This window comes from Aythya ferina (genome assembly GCF_964211825.1).
Source record: "Aythya ferina genome assembly, chromosome: 1".
NCBI lineage: Eukaryota > Metazoa > Chordata > Aves > Anseriformes > Anatidae > Aythya > Aythya ferina.
The window spans coordinates 143,549,091-143,568,007 of NC_140296.1; the positions used below are offsets into that span (position 1 = coordinate 143,549,091).

Here is an 18,917-nt window from a genome sequence, read left to right on the forward strand (position 1 = left end):
GGTGGGTTACTGCTCGTGGACAAGTATTGTTATGAGACAATTGATGACACAAGTTCATTGGAAAACACATGGGAGCTGATGCTGTAGTAGAAAATGTCACAAAGTGTGCCATTGGAGCAAAAATGTTCCTAACCTTCCTAAATGTTGAGAGCATAACTCAAAAAAATGAACTCTGACTTAAAAATAATCCTAAAATACAAATAAAACCTCCTCCTGGAGACGTGAAGAAGGGAATTACTCCTGGTGAGTACTGGCAAATTGATTTTTATGAGTTACTGGGTGCAATCAATATAGATACTTATTTGTGTGTGGGGACACTTTTTTTTTTTGGTTGGCCTGAGGCTTTCCTGTTAGTAAAGTGCCTACTGATAGAAATAATCCCAAGATTTGGAGTAACTGAAGGGATGTCATCAGGTAGGGGGCCTCACTCTGTGGCAATACTCATTAAAGAAATGGCTAGGATATTGAACATAAAATGGGATTTACATAACCCATGGAGGCCACAACGTAGTGGCAAGGCAGAAAGGATGAATTAAACATTGGAAGGACAAATACGAAAATTGTGCCAGGTAACCCAGTTGAAGTGGATGGAGGTTTTACCAATAGTATTACTTGGGGCCCAGGATAACTCCCAGAGCTCAAGAAAATAAAATGTAAGCCCATTTGAAATTCTGCATGGGAAACCTTATACTGTAAATTTAACTGGAAAACCTGATCAGATGCACATGACTAGGAATCAAGAACCTACAGATTATCTTTTGTCCCTTTTTTTTTTTTTTTTTTTTTTCCCCCAGTTCTTGGATGCTAAAGGTTTTAAAAGACACCTCTGCTGAAAAAATACACAAGCCTCACAACTCTGAACTATCACTGTGATAAAGTAACAGGTAGCGTGTTTATCTTACTACTGAGTCTGCTGAACAAAATGTCAAAATTTCAGCAGAATTAAGAGGCCTTTTCCTGGATTAAGGTCTGCAAATCATAATAGAAAGACACGGAACCATAAACATGCAGAATATATCTAATTTGGAAACATGTAATCTTATGAGTTAGTATTAGATTTTGGTTTTGGCTCTAAATTAAAATCTGTAGGCCTATATTAAAGATATTTAGACACAACCAGTTAAGTTATCAAAATGATTGATCTCCATGAGCAACGTGGTCCTCTATGCAGAACATGATGTAATTAGAGAAAATCCAGGAACTCTTATTTTCCTTATTAGAGAGAAAATATGAACTAGAAATAAATGATTTAGGTAACCTTTGAATGGCTATTTAACATTTGGACACATTTCCCTTTCCTCCTTTCCAATGTAAGTCATGTGATAAACAAATTCACTTCATTAGAGTGCTCGAGTCCAAGATTTCACTTCCAACAGATTCCTGTCTGAAATATTTCCAGGTAATAAAGAACCTTTTCATGCTTTTGATTACTGTCTGCATTACAGAAAGAAAACAGTTTATAAATGAAAATTCCTATATAATTCCATAGATTTTCCACAGACACTTCAAAATCTTATATTCTTTACTTGGGGTCTATATGCTGCAGTTTTAATTAAAATACTGTAACAGCTTCAAGAATTCTGTAGCAGGGATATAATTTTCCATTTAGTTCCATCTCTAGGCTCCAAAAACCTCACGTAAGAAACTATTTTCTATTAAATGTCATAACACATCTTCTGAAGGGGACCGTATTCCATTGTAAGTAAGAATTCCTCTTTTAATCAACATGACTAAATAGATTATTTCCACAAGATGGCATTAACTTAATTTATTGCTATTTCTCAGAAGCAATACCCTTACATACCTGTATTATCTTCAAAAGGAGAATAAATGTGTTTGAAGGTTTTTCTTTAACCTAATACATTACGATAAAACCAAAAATCTTTCCAGAAGAGCCATTAATGCTTATGTTCAACACAAATCTAGCGTTTTCCTGAATCAATTGTACATGGCCAAAACAAAGCGTGCTTCTCAAAAGCATGTTTTAAATTTAGTTAAAATAAGGCAAGACTGCAGTCTAGACCAAACGCGCCATGAGCTAATCTTTTTCAGCTTTGCAGAATCACTTGGGCTTTCATTCCTACATCTTTATTGCCTTTTGCCAAAATATCTGGCACTAGCATCTCAGCACTTCTTGCCTGCATTAACAGAGGATGGCTGCTTTGATTTCCCCTTGAAGCGTTTAATAGCGGTGGGCAAGCCTTCAAAAGCGAGGGGCTTAGCTTTGGATACGCATCTGAAAGGTAGACGCTTACAGGGTTTAGCCTTCCTACAAGCAGTTAATCCCCGTAGCCCCCTTCCGAAGGACAGAACGGAGTTGTTATCCCTGGTTAACAGAGGGGGAAGCAGAAGTGGGGTCGCCTGCCTCAGCTGAGGTCCCGTTGTGCTGGCAGAGGGCTCAACACAGCACCAACTCCAGCTGCCATCTATTTCATGGGCTGCTGCTATCTTCCAAAACCCCCAGCAGGCACACTCTACAACCATGGTAAAGAGGGCTGAGGTCTGGCCTGCTGAAGCCACATAACGTGCTCTTCGTGCCCTGCCAGCATCCCCATGTCCACAGTGCACTACAGGGAATATAACCCAGCTCACGCCTCCTGCACTGCGGCAGCTCCAAGGTCCTCACAGGAACAGCAGCAACAGTGAGACATTAAAATCATGGGGTTTTAAGTACATGGAGCAGGTGTGACGTGGACTCCAGATCCCAAAGGAATTGTGGATTCTGCTCTAAAGCATCAAACAGCTTAATTATGTTGGTGAATTGAGATCAGGGAGCAAATAAACTGGCTGTGTGGAGTCAGTGGGGTTTCTGCTGCTGACTTTGTTTTGGGTCAGGACTTGGCTCCAATTGAAAACAGGAGCTTCTTCTGTAAATTAGGTTATCACTTACTGGGTCTGAACTGAATACGAAAGGAATGCTGAACAGGTAAACGGGAATTTGGCTCTCCAGGCTTGGTGAACTTGCAGCTTCCAATAACTTTATAGAAAGCGGTGGCAATGGAAACTGAAAAGGCATCACCACCACCATGTTCCATAGCTGGTCTTGAAGAAAATGAAGATGATGTGGAGAGTGTGACATGCTCCAAAAAAGAGAAGCATCATCCTCAAGTAGCTGCCTTGTAAGCAATGAGGACTTCTGCTCAGGGATATTCAGGTCCATGAAAACTGCAAAGCATCCCATTTCCCATCAGGTTCTTTTTTTTTTTTTTTTTTTTCTTTTTCCTAATTACAGAAGATAATAATATACAGAATTACACTAATTGGAACGAATGCATTAGTGCACACAGAATCAAATACATGCTCTACACAAAGGCAAAATTCCATATAGTCCCTGCATTGCTATCAAGGTAGGAAAGGGAAAGGGGATGGGAATATAAAAAGGGAAAGCTTTCAGGTGATACGCTAAGTTCCTGAAAAATATAGGCGAACTTTTTTTTCTGGTTATTGGCTTTCTTGCAGATTGACAGACACTGAACCAAATGTCACACTGTATTAATAGAGCAGTGGTCTCATCTTCTACTATTATTGGGGTTTGCAACATCAACTTTTAACAAACTGAGGAGCTGGTGAAAAAAAAAATGACAGCAAGCCGTAACTCTCTCTGTTGGGAAAGAGTAACAGTGCACTCTGCAACCCACTCCTTGCAATAAGCGAGGCAAGTGAGCTGCCAGAAAAGTCATGTGGGTACTGCTGGGTTGCCTATTGCTTTCATCTGGGTGGCTCTCCAAGTCAGAAATTTGGTTGATTTGTTGGTTGATATGAGCTTGTCAAAAGCACCTTCAGACATCTAGCTACAACACAGCAGCCCAGCCAGGGCCACTGCTAGCAGAGCAGCGTAAAAGATGAGGAAAATAGAAATTGCTCCCCTAGGACAGGTCTGATCCTATGAGGCAGAGAGCAACCCCAGCTCTGCTACTAAGTCAGTAGGGCTGGCAGCTCCTGGATGGATGGCCCCAGAGGCTGCAGTGCCCCTCCTGTTTCTCCATGTGAAACGACAGGAGCTAGTGCTCCGGGGTTCAAGTTCAGTGAGACAAATGGCTCACGGCTCAGAATAACTGGATGCACAAAGTTGTTCCTGATTTTAAAACCATTAGGTTGTATGTGGCCACTGCAGATATGCCGCATGCATAATTGCATCTATACTTTAAAGAGAGGAAAACCTGCTGTGCTTTGAGTCTTTCACTGATCCAGCTATTTATTTTGATGTTTTCTTGAAAACTGTGGCCTTTGGAGCTGGATCCTGCCCACCTCTCCCAAGGTACACACTTCACATCATTAGCCCTCTTGAAAACAAGCTTTCTTACCCTTTAAGATAAGAAAACAACAACCAAAAACACAGTTTGAAGTTTAAAGACAATAAATTGATCTCCTATGAAAATTTTCAGGCTTAAGCAATATTACTTTTTAAAGTTCTGATTTAAACAACTAAGCACTTGTAACCCTCAAATGAAAACTAAATACAAGCAATATTTACTCCAAATACTGCTGTTTTGCTGAAGCCAATTAAAGAAAACATTCAGCCAGGTTGACTTATCTCATATCCCTCTCCCCTGAGGCATGGCTGCAGACAGAAAGGGAATTGTTCAAAATAACCCATCAGCCTCCAGAAGGCAAGGCCCAGCTGTATAATTAGCCATTGAGCAAAAGGCTTGTTCCTTGTTCCTTTCCATTTACAACATCTTTTACATAAATCTTTGGGTCCTTACTCAATTTTTATTGAAAGCAAAACGCTTGACATTTTGCTCAGGTAACTACCGAGCAACACTGAATTAGGACTTCAGGCTGTGACATATATACACAAGCGTGTACAACCTTAATAGCCACAACTACTAATAAAAGGCTGCTACTTGAAGCAGAGGTAGAAAAGCACCTTCTACCATAAGCCCAGAAACACAGGTCACCAGGTTCTTGCCATCTGACTCCGTACTTCTGTCTAAATGAAGCTGAATGACCACCTCTGAGCTGTAAACTGAATTATATAGAAGAAATGGCAAGGCATAGGAAAAGCACTTTTCAAGACATAGCATAAGAAAACTGCCAAAGGCTGTTCTAAATAAAGAACACGACTCCGTACGAGAGCCATCACTATTAAACTGCCACATTCCCGAGGAAGGGAATAAAACATCATCATTTGATTTCTGCCATAGTCAGGAATGCTCACAGAAGCCCTCCTCACTGCTCGTGTTGTTTTGAACCCAGAGGATTCAAAGAGAGCTTATTTCTTAGTAACTGAGCCAAGAAATCAGCTCTCAAGATCCTTTGGCTGGAAAGTGCCCCTTCAGCAGCGTTTGTGGTACCTGCCCTCTCCTGTTAGCTGTGGGGTTTTTGCCTGCCAGTCTGGGTTAAGAGCAAAAAACACATATTGCAAAGCAGGGCATGAGAGATCTGAGCAAAGCAGAAGACCCAAGGACTCCAACACAGGTTAGGTCTAGAGAAATTATTTTATCCCCCCCACCTCTGTTTTCCTGCCTGAAAAAAAAAAGGGGGGGTAACTATCAATTACCTATTTTGTAGGTCATATATTTGCAATGCCAATAGGGAGATGAAAAGCATTATACAAACTATATGCGCACATGTTAAAGCTGATTAATTTTCTCTGTGCAAACATCTCCCTTTTTCTTCTTCATTGCCCCTCCTCTCATTATATCAGCAGTCTCATCTGGAGGAGGACAAGGAACTGCTGACAGCTGAAGTATTTTCCGCAGTTGTTCTTTTGAGATTCAGAAATGCAACCACTCAACACAGCCTTGTGTTCAGCTGACTGTTCCTTAATAGCTTTGCGCTTTCATGTGTCTCCTCATTTTCTGTTACATGAATTTAAAGCAATCTGATTTTCAAGTTAATTTGAAATGATGCAAGATCCATTAGCTGAGGGTATCATTTGCAAAATAACTTAGAGGGACAACTTTCACTCTCTATACTTCCAGGTATACTCCCACCAGACAAAAGCAGGGCTAGTGATGTGAATAAAAGCAGTGGGATTTGACCCAAAAAGCAAGTCAGTATACAGCAGAGCACAGAGACATAGCCTATGGAAAAGGCTTGTAGTAAATGCAACAACCCCAGTTTTACACCAACAAGCAGTCCTTTTGTGATAATACTTACACAAATGATTGTCAGAATAGGCAAAGGCTTTGCAAAAGAAAACCTATAAGTGCATTTTTCTAGGATTTTTGGAATTACACGAACTACAGTGTAAAGAGTGGAATAAAATTATTGTTTTAGTTATCACAAAGCAATCTGAAGTGAAATTTAGGGCTATACTTTGTTGACAGCTCCACAAGGACAGCTCCCATTAGAGGTAACAGGAGCTGACCCTCTGCACCTGCAGGTAGAATTGGGCCTACTGACTGGTGACATTCAAGAACGACTGTTTATGCTCATGGCTGGAAAAAGCTTCAAGGGCACAGGCAGCCCAGAGAGGCTGTGGAGTCCCTATCCTTGAAAATACTCTAAAACTGTCTGGACAAAGTCATGAGCAACCCGCTCTAGGAGGCCCTGCTTGAGCAGGGGGTTGGACCAGATGACCTCCAGAGGTCCCTTCCAACCTCAGCTGTTGTTTGATTCTGCAATATGGGCACCTGCCTGGTGCATTTTGGATAAATGTCCTCTAACTGCCGCTGTAGCCACTGGTCTGGATACTGTGTAGGTGTCAAAGTAATGCCTCAAAGCTGTCCTTGAATAAAAGAAATGGGAAGACTAAATCAACACTTGTTAAGAGGCTGGAAACTGGAGGAAACCCTGAGGCAGATGCTGAGGGATGGAGGAGGGGCTGGATTTTTCTCACCCTCTTCCACAACTGCAAATCCTCCACTCATAGATGTGTCTGCATACAGGCAGAAGGTCAGGTACATATTCCACAACTCAAGTCAGCAGCCTTTTAAGATGGCAATACTGTCATCTCTGTTTTCACCAACCACCTAACGTAGAGAGGAAGCTGAGCAATACCACAATAAAAATGACAGGTTAACTCTTCAGACGCTGTCCTTAAGGTAGAGACATTGACAATTGATAACGCGAGTTGATAATGCTTTCAGAAAGACTGGTGGGGAACAATCCTCAAGAAACAACACCTCATCACTGTATTCAGCTGTTTCAAACCCATCAAAATCTGTGTTGAAAAAAAATAAATGAATTTGGCTAGCTTTACTCTGGACAAGCAAGCTGCTGTCAAATGACTATAAAATCCCTCACACTGTCATGCCAAACCTCAAAGGCAGAGAGCATACTGACTACCAAAATAATGTTTGAAGTATTGCAAAAGGGAAGAAATAATCTTGTCTGCTTTTAGAAAATGGGATGGTGGTCTCATTAGAAAGGAATTCAATTGCAATAGTTACCTCGGCATGTAAAGGACTCGCTCTGCCACCACAAATCCCACCCTGAAGAAGAGGTTGCTGGCTGGGATGAATGGGAAAACCAGGAACAACAAGCCAACCAAAACTTCTTTATGTTCCAGTTTCTGCAATAACACAAAATTAAACAAATATCAACTAAAAAAAAAAATCCAATTTCATTCACCACTAAATTTCCCCTTTCCTTCTGAGATTCTTATTCACAAAAAGAAGCAACTCAGGTTAATGTTTGGTAGTTTTGCATTTAAAGAAATTATTTCAGGATACTGTTTTTCCGTATTTGCATACCGTCTGTACATCTGCTATGTCCAGAAAGTGCAAAAACACTGATGACAGGATGTATTATTGTCACTATCTCTTCCAATGTCAGTTCTATTGTATGCAGCTCTCCTGGGACGCCACAGATAGCACCTCAGAGGCACTCCATATTGGTGATAGTGTGAATGTATATATTAACATGTCCATCACAATATGGCCATATGAAAATATACAAGTGCATATTGCACACAGACTGTGGTGTGCAATCCTAAGTGTTTATAAAAGAGGAAAAGCTGTTCAATCAGTCACATTTTATGTACAGAAAACTAGCCCCAAATGGCACATTAATGCAGTCATTTCATCCCTTTCAAGACAATACGTAAACTTGAAATGGTACTTCCTCACATGAGGTCTCTGTATTCATACAGAGCTGGAAATTTGAGGCTTACTATATATTAAAGCTAATGTCTTTCACTTAAGCTCAGTTAATGCCCTTCACTTGAGCTCACTTCAGCATTGCTCTTTGAGGAGAAATCTCATTGCCACATGCAGTTTACAACTGATCTGCATGGCTGCAACGAAGATCTCAGGATGCAGTTAACCACCAGCAGCCTCTGTTCCCACCACAGAAAGAGCAAAGCCTCCATAGGCAAGTTGAGCTTCACTATTAGCTCCACCCCAAGATGTTGAATCACTTTGTGTTTCTGTTGATCTCAAAGGATAAAATCAGGCTATCCAAAGGGTAGTACTAGGTCTGTAAAATCATCCAGCCAGGCATTTGTGCTTTCCTGCCCTGCCTGCGATGCTGCTGTCTCATCAGTCACCACAGCGCCGTTCTGCATCCATTTACAGAAGTCTCGCTTTGTCACATTTAGAAACAGATGCAAGCAGAGTTGCTTAATGGTTGTAGGACTGTCTAATTGTTTTGGGCAATTTCTCAACTTCAGAGAACAAATTGACTTACAAAGCTTTAGCTGGGGGGGGGCAAATTTAGAAACATTAAATGAGATTTTTGAGTAGAGGAGCAGAGTCCAGTCAGTGATGTGGGGCCAGGCAGTACAACCTGCCTTCCTTTTGCACACCTAGAGACTGCAACACCAGGTACCACTGGCCTAATCCATGGCTGAAATTCAGAAGTCCCAGCATTATAATCCTGTTCTGTGGAAAAGACAATGAACATTTCCTGTGGGCACAAAACACAAGGGTACATTTTAGAAGGCTAATCTGGCACACAGCCACGTATCAACCCACTACAACTACAGGACTGAATCATTTATACATACTAAGCACATTTACTGAGGACAGGATCTCTCTTTTCTACCTTTAGCCATCTGAAAGCTGGCCATTTAGGCTGGACTTAGTATCTAATCTACTGCTTTAGTCAATGAAAAGCACACGTGGCAGGTGACTAAGCATCCTAAGGGACTACAGTGCTGCTACATCACGCACCCGCTGCAGGGTCTTTGTTCCCTCAGGCCTAGAGGAATGTGTTTAGGTGGTTCAAATTACATCTGCTCAGAGAGTGTGATGCTATCAAGGTTGCCCAGAGGTGGACCATGGTGCTGCCTCAGCTGTCACACAAGCAAGAATGACGAGCAGTACCCTTGTATCTTCTCAAACACACCAGCGGCACGTTACTTCTCACATCCACTCAGCAGTACCCTTCTCGCAGATTTTACTTACCAGTTTGCATTACCAGGTTTAGCCTGTTTGGTGAATGCTCTTTGAGAAAGAGATACCACCGTACAAGCGTGGATGGTACCAAAAACCGTTTAAAAGAAGAGGAATAAAAGGTAGATTGACTTTCACCTAGATAAAAGTCAAGACTGAGTCTGAATGCTGTAGATATACTTGCTACAGAAAGAAAACTAAGTTGGAAGAATGTTTTAGGAAAATAATCACTTTCTGAGGGCAACTTTCCAACCAGTACCAACTTCTTAAAAAGGTATCAGCAGTCCTGCACTGCAAAGAGGTTACACATTGAGCATTTGTCCCCAGGAATGAAGGGGACCAACAGACTCTCCCCCTCAGCATTGGGGTCCCACCAAGTAGAGTGTTTGGAAACCCCTGAGTAAAAACGGACCTGATGTTGCTTTAAAAGAGAGTCTTTCTACACCTAGTGAACTGCAGGTTCACAAAAAAAAGTGCACTGACTTCCCCTGGACTGAAGAAGAAACAAGAGGCAGGGAGATAAAGAATTCATTTCTCCAGGCACCTTTATTAATACCCACTTTAAGCAGCACCAGAATTACCTGCCTGTCGTCTACTTTTTCAGTGCATTTAAAACACAGTTACTACCGCCTTCCTGCAGTCACAGCAAAAGCTAAAATACATTACTCCCACAGCTCAAACTGATACCAATCCATAAAGCTGATGAGCAGAGGTACCCAGCGATGCTCATTTGGGCTTGTAATTACAATGGAATTGGACAGAAAAAAAGAATGGATTAAAAATTATTTCTCAACTCTGAATGCAGCAAATTATCAGTCCTAGCTCAAAAAAAACTCTGGACATGTATTCTATTCCTCTCCTTCCTCTTGACACTACTTTCCCTTCCCACCTTGTCTGGCCTAATTTTGGCGCCCACGTGCTGCCATCACTCTGCCCCACGAGTCTGCCAACAAAGACCCAGAGGCACAAGAATGTACGTTGGGCCAGAGGGTGTGCATGGCTAATGCAGAAAATGTTCCCCACGACACACTCTTGCTTTAAAATGAGCCAGCTATCAAATAGTTCCCCAGTTGTTGTTTGTTAAATCAATAGCTGGGGAGGCAACCTCTAGTTAACCTCTCTGGGAAGGACACGGTGTTACTCAAGGCTGCAGCGCTGCAGATAAGCGAAAGAAACTGAAAGCTGGGGAAAGACAAATAAAACCTGCACATCCAACGCGAAAAGGGAAAATGTGGGAATTGGCCAGGCTGAAGGAGAAAACAGTACTGTGGGCCTTTTCTCCCCGCACAACAAGTCACAGCTCTGGACTAATGTCATTGAAGGCTGCCAGCTCAGTCCCTCCGGCGGGGCTCCCGGACTGGAAGCAGCACTCATGGAAAAGCAGAATCCTCTGTGGCGCCACTGCCTTCTGAAACGAGACGTATCTGGCAGCTGGCAGAGCCCTTTTTAAAGCATTCAGTTCAGGCAGAGGCTTTTGTTAAGTCCAGGTCCTTGAAGGCCTTTAAGTTTAAGGGCACTGGACTGAGCATTGTTTGGTTGCGTTTAAACTTTCCCATTTTTAGGAACGTGAGGTCAGAGTTTATAAACCCTTTATTTGGAGCTGCTCTAGCCCCGTGTGTCAACATGGTACCCTACCCAAAATAACAAAGAGGTTATTACTTGTTTTAGGGGGAAATGATAAGAGTTGTCTTTGTTATTCTAAAACAAATGCACAAAACAAAAGAAACGAAACCCAATGGATCTGTGACTTCTGTTCTGTCAATGGGCGCAGCCAGGCTTCGGCTGGCTTTGTGCTGTGCATGGTCTTGCTGGAGAGCCACTGGGTCAAACTGTTGAGCTTGTCCCACACTCACTCCAGAGCTGGGTTTGGGTTTCTCTCCTCCACCCAGCCATTACCTTTTCCAAAACTTGTAAGCACGCTTCTTGTACCCGACACCTTCATGCCCTGCTGCTGTGCCCTGCCTGGGAGGCCTGGCAGTAGGATCTGCCATCGAACACAAGCTGTAGGAGATTGCCCTCCATGTTTTGGTGAAACAACAAAGACAACATGTAGCTTGTTACATTTTTCAAAATGATTTGGTTGGTGACTTACTTTTAATTACTCTGGTCATCTGAGCCACTTATGAGACAGCTGAGCTAAAGGTGGCAGAGCCAACATATTGCGAGTGCCCAGAGCAATAGTAAAAGCTTTTAAAGGGCTAAGCAGTGCTGCTTGTCTTTTTTTTCCCTTAAAATAAAAAATCAGGGACTGAAATTACAGATCACTCCACTCATTTTACAGAAAGGCAACTCCTTCCATCTCAAAAATAGTGCTTTCTCTGGGAAATATTACTTTCCTTGCTACCTGCCACACAGATCTCTGGACCAAAAAAAAAAAAAAAAAAAAAGTGTATTCAAATTAATCTTAGAATGATTTTAAAAATATTAAAAGCCAACCAACTTTAAAACAGATTAGCATTCCTTACATCAGGTAGTTTGGTGGGAGTTTTCAAATTCACATCTACCTGGAATTACAATTAGGCATTCATTATACTGTAACCAAAATCAATAAAGAAGAATTTTTAACTCTGCTACTTTTACCCTGCTACTTTTCATGCGTTTATCAAAGAACTAAAGAATTTGTGCCTTCCCCCAGATGGAAGACGAAATGCCGTCACACTGTCTCAGACAAAACAGAAAAGAATCATTTCCAGGTCAAAAACCATCAACACAGCAATAAATCTCAAAAATTGCTTCCTTGGCAATTTGGAAGAAAAGGAAGAAAGTCTAGAGTTTACAACTGAAAGAGCTTCCACGGTATTACTCATAAGACATATTCCTGAGCTACAAATAAATATCTTTTTACTACTGTTACACTGCAAGTCTTCTGCAAGCCATAGCCCACTAAGTACAAGTACAGGATGTACACAGACTGCTTTGAAATATCTGTCATAAACTATGGACTTGCATAAGCAATTCTCTACCTTTCCCATTAAGAAGGCACGGTCTGACGTGCCAGACCCATCAAGCCTTACAGCGTGATGGTGGGACTCAGGTTCACGCTCCCTGGCACCTCCAAGAGCTGAGGCATCCAGGAGCAGAGCTGCAAGGACAGCCTTCCTCCTGGCTCAGGGAAGACAGCAGCTGGGCAAACAAGTGCAAGCAAATTCAGTTCTGTTACAACCTGAAGAGGTTCTGAAAGTGCTTATACATGCTCGCCTGTTCAATGAGAAGGTGGAAATCAAATGGGTTTAATTTCTTCCTCTCACAGCTTATTTTGAGAATGAGGCAAGCGTCACCTCTCCACCATTTAGACCCAACAGCTCCACGGAATAAAGACTTCCTTCCTACCAGAGGCATAAATCACCCTCTGCCAGGGAGCTCCGGATGGTCTATCACAGCCAGCGAGATGTTATGCTTGGAACATCTGGCTGCAAGTGCAGAGAAGCTGGCATCCAGGAAAGCTGGCAGTGCATGACTGTGTGACAGCAAGAAACGCTACTGCACATTTTCAGACGCTTGCAGGCCTGGGAGGTAAGCACATTACCCATGAAATGAGACAAAGATTCAAAGGAGCTCCAAGCCTATCTGCAGATCACAGACAGGATTATAATTCTTCAGAAGAATTCTTCTTGTTCCTAAGAGCCATTTGTGCAAGTGCTTAGTGCAGACCGCACACAAAATTAATTCACCTACTCCTGTTGTATCTGTCGCTCACGAAGCCACGAGCAGCTTGGCAATGTGACGCCTCACCAGCTTGTGCAGGCCACTGGTAGCATCTCACACGGCATGAGGTCAGCATCTACAGCATCTACTCTTGCAGAGTGTTAAAGATAAAGGGATTATTATTAAAGGGATTCTGTAGAAGCATGTCAAATTCACCGTGCATTCATGCATAAGTGATAAAAAGCAAACTTCAGCTCATCAGGAAGCAGCCCTAGGGACTCGCTCTGCCACAGGAAGAAGTGGCTGTTGATGGAAAGCCAGCAGGAGCAAACACTGGGCGCTCCCAGTCCCACCTCTCTGATGCAGGCACAGACCGAGAGGTGATGACAGAGCTGTACAGTGCCCCAGGTGCCATCAGCATGGTTTTCTTAAGGTCACCGGCAGAAATCAGGACGGGACACGTACATCTATCTTCTGTGGCCAAACAGGAGGGCACTGGGGAGCTGTGACTGTTTCGCTCGGCTGCCTGAGCAACCGGTGCCAAAAGTCAGGTGTCAACAGATGGTCTGAAAAATGCAAACGTTTGGTAAGGCAAAGGCAACTGCCCAGCTTCAGAATTGGCTCTGACTCTGGGCTTAATCAGCTTGCTCCCACAAAAAGGAGACACAAATTCTGTAATCACCACAATTTATCAAGAGTTTTATCCTTTGGCCTCATCCAAAAAATTAAAATTTAAAAAAAAACAAAACAGTAAATTGGTATCTTCAGTAGTGCCAGCTGCATGAATGCCAGGCTTAGCAAGTCACTGTCTTTCCTGAAAATAACTCAGTTTTCCTTGGTGACCATCTAGTTCTGATAAAATCACCTTCGGCTACTGCTGACTAGAATTGAACAAATTTTATACTGCACTGATAGTCCGAAGCCGTGGAGATTTCCAGTGCTGTTTTGACCACCAGTGCTGACTATTAACCATCTGACATGCTGATCCTTTTTCTAATATTTGGCGGCAGCAGCAAAAACTACTTTCCAGTTCAGCAGCAGGAGGATCTGTTCAGGAGCTGGTACGCAGGCAAACAGAAACCAGTCAGAAACAGATTCAAAACCTCTGGAAGCATCACTGGCTCCCTGATCAGGGATTATCTGAAAAGAAATCCTTGGCACATATATCTCGGACTGTCCTGGTGAGATCAGTCACTTCCTGTTTTCAGAAAGAAGCAGGTTCTGGTCCCTACCACTAGGTAAAACCAAGCGCGTTTTTTCAGAAATGTTGAAAGTACCAAAAAAATCCATCCGTGGAAACAGTAGATGTTCAGCAGCTCTAAAAATCAGGCTCTCAATTATGGATTAAAAGCAGAAAGCAGTCCTTTTCCAATTCCATTACCCACAGCAGGGCACAGAATTATATTCCATTAATATTTCATCTTTCATTTCTCTATCCTAACATAAAATTTTGATATTAACTATTTTCTTTTCCCCTGTACACCTCAGCTACCCATGCATTCAGCTGTGTGTTTACCGTATTTCTTACCCAGCCTTCTCAAATTCCCTGAAGAAATACATTCTTCTTCCCAGCCCCTAATCTCTGCACCTCCTAATACCACATCAGAAGCTGATCTGAACAGGATACAGGAGCACGCGCATCCTTAAAACAGAAGTGGAACATTCCAAAAGGAAATACGGAACTCAATCAATTGCTCCAGGAATTAGAAAAACTGCTTTTGACCTTGTGGTTGTTTTTTTCCTCTTCCTTTTTATTCTGTGACTGCAGATTGCTTTACTATATGGGGGAAGAAAAAAGAAAAAAAAAAAAGAGTAGCTATAATTTAAACACATGCACACTGCTTGCAGTGTGTACAAGCACGATCTTTGGAAAAGAAACTGTTCGTGGTGGGTTTGTCCTTAAAGAGGTAGCACTGAACAAGAGGATCCTATTAAAATCGCACAAGAGTTTGGCTCCCTAATGCTTAGCTCAGACAGCTAAGAGCAGCAAGCATCATTATCACCCCCAGCTATGAATTTCTTGGTCCTCATTCTACCTACCTTTTCCTGCTTACCCCTGCTATTGTGCCTCTCCAAAACCATTCAGCTCTAAGTGGGCCTTGAAATACTAACTCAAACCAGAAGGAGAACACGGTGGCAAACAAAAAGACTGTCTCTGAAAATACAGCAATTCAGTGCTGATAAGCTGAGCACGGCACAAGTAACTACCCCTGTGAAAGGCACCTGCCTAGTGCGGCAGACTCCTGCAGGAGTTAAGAGCCCATTTGGTGAGACGCTGAATGTCTTCATGGGGAGAAAAATCAGAGCTGCTTCAGCCATGGCTGTATTCACTCAGAGTACCCCACTCCAAACCCTTTATTTCAACCATCGACCGAGAAGAAAAATCTGACAAAAGGTATTTTGGCAGTTCCCGTGTTTGCTTTTTTAATGCAGGGCAGCAATCACATACAAACAGGGTAAGGAAGGCTGCTTCTTTGGCTTGAGCTCGTTGGCTGGCACCGCGAGCACGCCGGGAAGGCTTTGGTGTGCCTGCAGCCCCAGCGGGGATCCCCAGCTGATCCGCTCGCAGCATCCAACGGAGCAGGAGGGCAGCCAGTGAAGCGAGCAGAGCTCCTTCATGGGGCTCCCCCCTTCCTGCAGCTCTCACCAAACAGAGTCTTTCTGGCTTATTACTCTCTCCCCGAAGCAAACATTAACAACAGAAGCAGCACCGAAAAACCTCACTGCTACGGATTAAGAACATCAGTCCTGACCTTCTGTATGTGGAAGGAATTCAAGTGGGCCCTCAGGAAAATGAAAGCAGGATTTATTTTAAATGGACCTTTTATGGAAATGACTGTGGTTTCCAGCTCGTCAGATACACTCAGTCGATAAATAGCCTTATTCACCTTGCTGTGTCTTTGAAGCAGGTATTGTTCTGCGAGTGTTGTGGCATATGAATTTTGCAAGGCACAGTTTCTAACGGTGCCGTTACTACTGCAGAGCATTATGAAAGGCTACTGTTCCCCAGAAAGGTCCGTAAGCTGGGATTTATTAATGAAATGCCAAACCTGGGAAACCAGGCAAAGGTCTCAGGAGGGCAGGGTAAAGTAAATAGCATGAGAGAATACACATAATGAGTGCCAGCAAAAACAACAGAAACATGCACACAAAGAGAAGACACAAATGTGTTCCTCTCCTTGACGTTATTAAACATTGACAGCCAAGAAATACACTCTGTAAGAGACTCAGGAATACGCTGAGATGATATTCATACATATAAAGCACCGGATAAATGACAATATGATGCCAATTACGGCAAGAATTAAAGTCATAATAATTTGGTATAAAATGCCTTGTCTTGGCTAAGAAGCGCTATGCAGAGAAACGTAAAGAGGCAGCATTACCTTAAAATTAAAATTAGCTCTGAAGTAAAAAATAACCAACTGTAGCATATAAAAGAACAGAAAACTAATATATATTTCTATGATTTGCGTGCAATGACTATAAACTGAAACTCCTAACTTCCTGTGCCATATGTAGCACTGTCATATACAGCAGCAAAACGCATTCTTTAGAAAGATGTGTCCTAGGGGATGCTAGAGATTATTTTTTATTATTGATTTGGAACATAAGCAGCACTCCCTCCTCAGACGTGAGCAAACTGTTGCACAGCACTGTGTGCTCCTGCTGAGCTAGGGGAAGGTGCTGTGAGCCACCACAAGCTACCTCAGGAGCACCAGTCAAGTGCAAGACAAGCCCCAAACCGTATGAGGCATGATAAATTCCCCCAGAGTGGTCCAGTACGTTAGCCACAATTTTGAGTTACATTTCCAGATGGCCTTGCTGTGAATTAACCCGTCACAAACACCTGAGTGTTCCCACTGTCAGCCCTCCTGTGGCTGCCTCTACCTGAGGCTGTTCCCCCAGGAGGCTGGTACCGTACCTAAATGCAATCAGATCCATCAGGTGCTCTGCAGATACACGCACGGCCACAGCGACAGGACAAGCTGCATTTTAATCACACTACTAATTAAGCAGTGACCTAAAAATGCCATGCGGAGTGGCATTTCAAACATCTGAAGGGTTTCCCTTTCACACTCACTGAATTATTATGACATGGCAAAGAAATAATTGTTATCCTGACAATATGCCAGGAAGTTCCTCTCCAGTTCACCAAGTGCTCACTGCTTCTTCCAGCACACAAAGGCCCTTGGGGACATGAGTGGCCATAGGCACAGCCATGACTATTTTGTGTTATGGCTGGGACTTGGTGATAAATGTTTTTTAATTTAAGGAGCTGCAGTTGTTTCCTCATTCAGATCCAGGTCTAGAAAACACCACTACAAAAGTACTTTTTAACATTTCAGGTTTCGTCTTTTCTCTTTGCTACTAGATATTTGAAGTACATGGCAATGTATGATGCGTAATTTTTATAAATATCTCAAATGTAAACAAAATTGCTTGGCTTAAACCATACAAAGGAAGGTTAGAAAAGCATGTGTTCAGGAAATGGAAAGGAACCTGGAAAATTTAGTTAAGATTCCAAAAAAGACCGTGACCCTGGCTTCCACCCCACTCCAAGAAAAAAGACTGGTAGTTACTTACTTAGCCCTATCAACTTCAGGGTACTTTTTGGGTACCTGACAGCTGAAATACTAGTTTACAGAACTTAGTTGCCCCATAAGATCAGGTGTGTGTCTGCACAGCACTTTCAGAAACATGAACTGATTTTGGGGCAGTCATGTTTGGGGCCAGGAGGTGATGATCCTTGTGGGTCCCCTGGATATATCCTGTGATTCTCAGAATATTCTATGATTCTGTGGCAGATTATTTCTTTGGCCTCGTAACTGGCTTGCTGGGAAACTAGAACAAGTTGGTGGCTCAGTCATTTCACTGACACCTTTGTAATCAACCTAGTCACAAAGGTGAAAAACACACTGAGGCCATTCCTTGTGGCTGAGGCTGGCTTTGAAAATGAACAATAATCAAAACTCATCTTTGTTTTCCAACTATTATTATACCTCTGGGATGCAAGCCCTTGCTACACTGTCCCACGCCCTCGTCATATCCTCACTATGCTACTCGAAGCCCAGCCAGACTGGTGAGGAAGTTCACAGCAAAGAATTGAGCAGCACCTGAGGATGTCAAAATCCACTGATGACTCTCGGCTCCTTGGCTAAAATAAGGAGACTAATTTGCAGAGAATGCTGGGCATCTGCATGGCAAAAAAATCAAGTCTCAAAAGGTTTCAGAGATGCTTAACAATGGACTTCAACTTTTCCACATTAGTCACTATGAAAAAATCTTGGCCAGAGATGACAGCGAGGTCCTTTACTCCCACAGCGGACATTGTGGGAAGTGTGACAAGGAGCAGGCCTTTTCTTTACTCCTGTCGGGTCTCCTGAAGACAGTCATTAATTGTCGCCTGTGATAGGAATGAGAGGATGGTTGTGCATTTAAACTTGCTGCAGAGCAACAAGCCTTCCCTGGGAGCTGCTCACAGGGAAGCTCTTTCCACCCTCTTTGGCCAACAAGCAAGAGGGATTAGCACTATGCACATGAAACAACCCAGTGAATAAAAATTCAAGGAATTGATAAAGCAATTTTTACAGCAACTTCCTCATTACATAAGGAGATCAACAGTGAAAACACAGATGAAGGAGGAGCAAGGTTTCTCACTCCAAACAATAACGAACTGGATAGCTCCCTTCCGTTTCTGCATATTTTTCAACACAAAAACTCCGTCCAGTCTAGTCACAGACAAGCTTCAAGCAAAGCACTTATGGGTAGAAATCTTGCGCTGTTTCTTCCCTTTCTGAGGTAGAACAACATTCACAAAATGAAACGGAACAAGAAAGCTTCATGCCTTAGATGTCCTTTATCAGCATCACACATACATGCCAAAAGGGTTATTACCCTAATCACGAAAGTCGACAACAAATTAGCCCTGTTTAAAATTCAATGGCAATGCAGGCAGAAATCCAATACATGCATTCTCTAATTACA

At 42.6% G+C, this 18,917-nt stretch overlaps 1 protein-coding gene across 1 annotated transcript in view; it reads right to left on the bottom strand.

Moving 5' to 3' along the window:
- The window catches only part of TMTC1 (transmembrane O-mannosyltransferase targeting cadherins 1), a 148,193-nt gene that overhangs the window by 58,072 nt on the left and 71,204 nt on the right, over positions 1 to 18,917 (bottom strand). Inside the window, exon 9 of the mRNA XM_084528443.1 lies at positions 7,341 to 7,462. Coding sequence (XP_084384569.1) covers positions 7,341 to 7,462 — 122 coding nt within the window. The remainder of the gene's footprint in view (positions 1 to 7,340; positions 7,463 to 18,917) is intronic.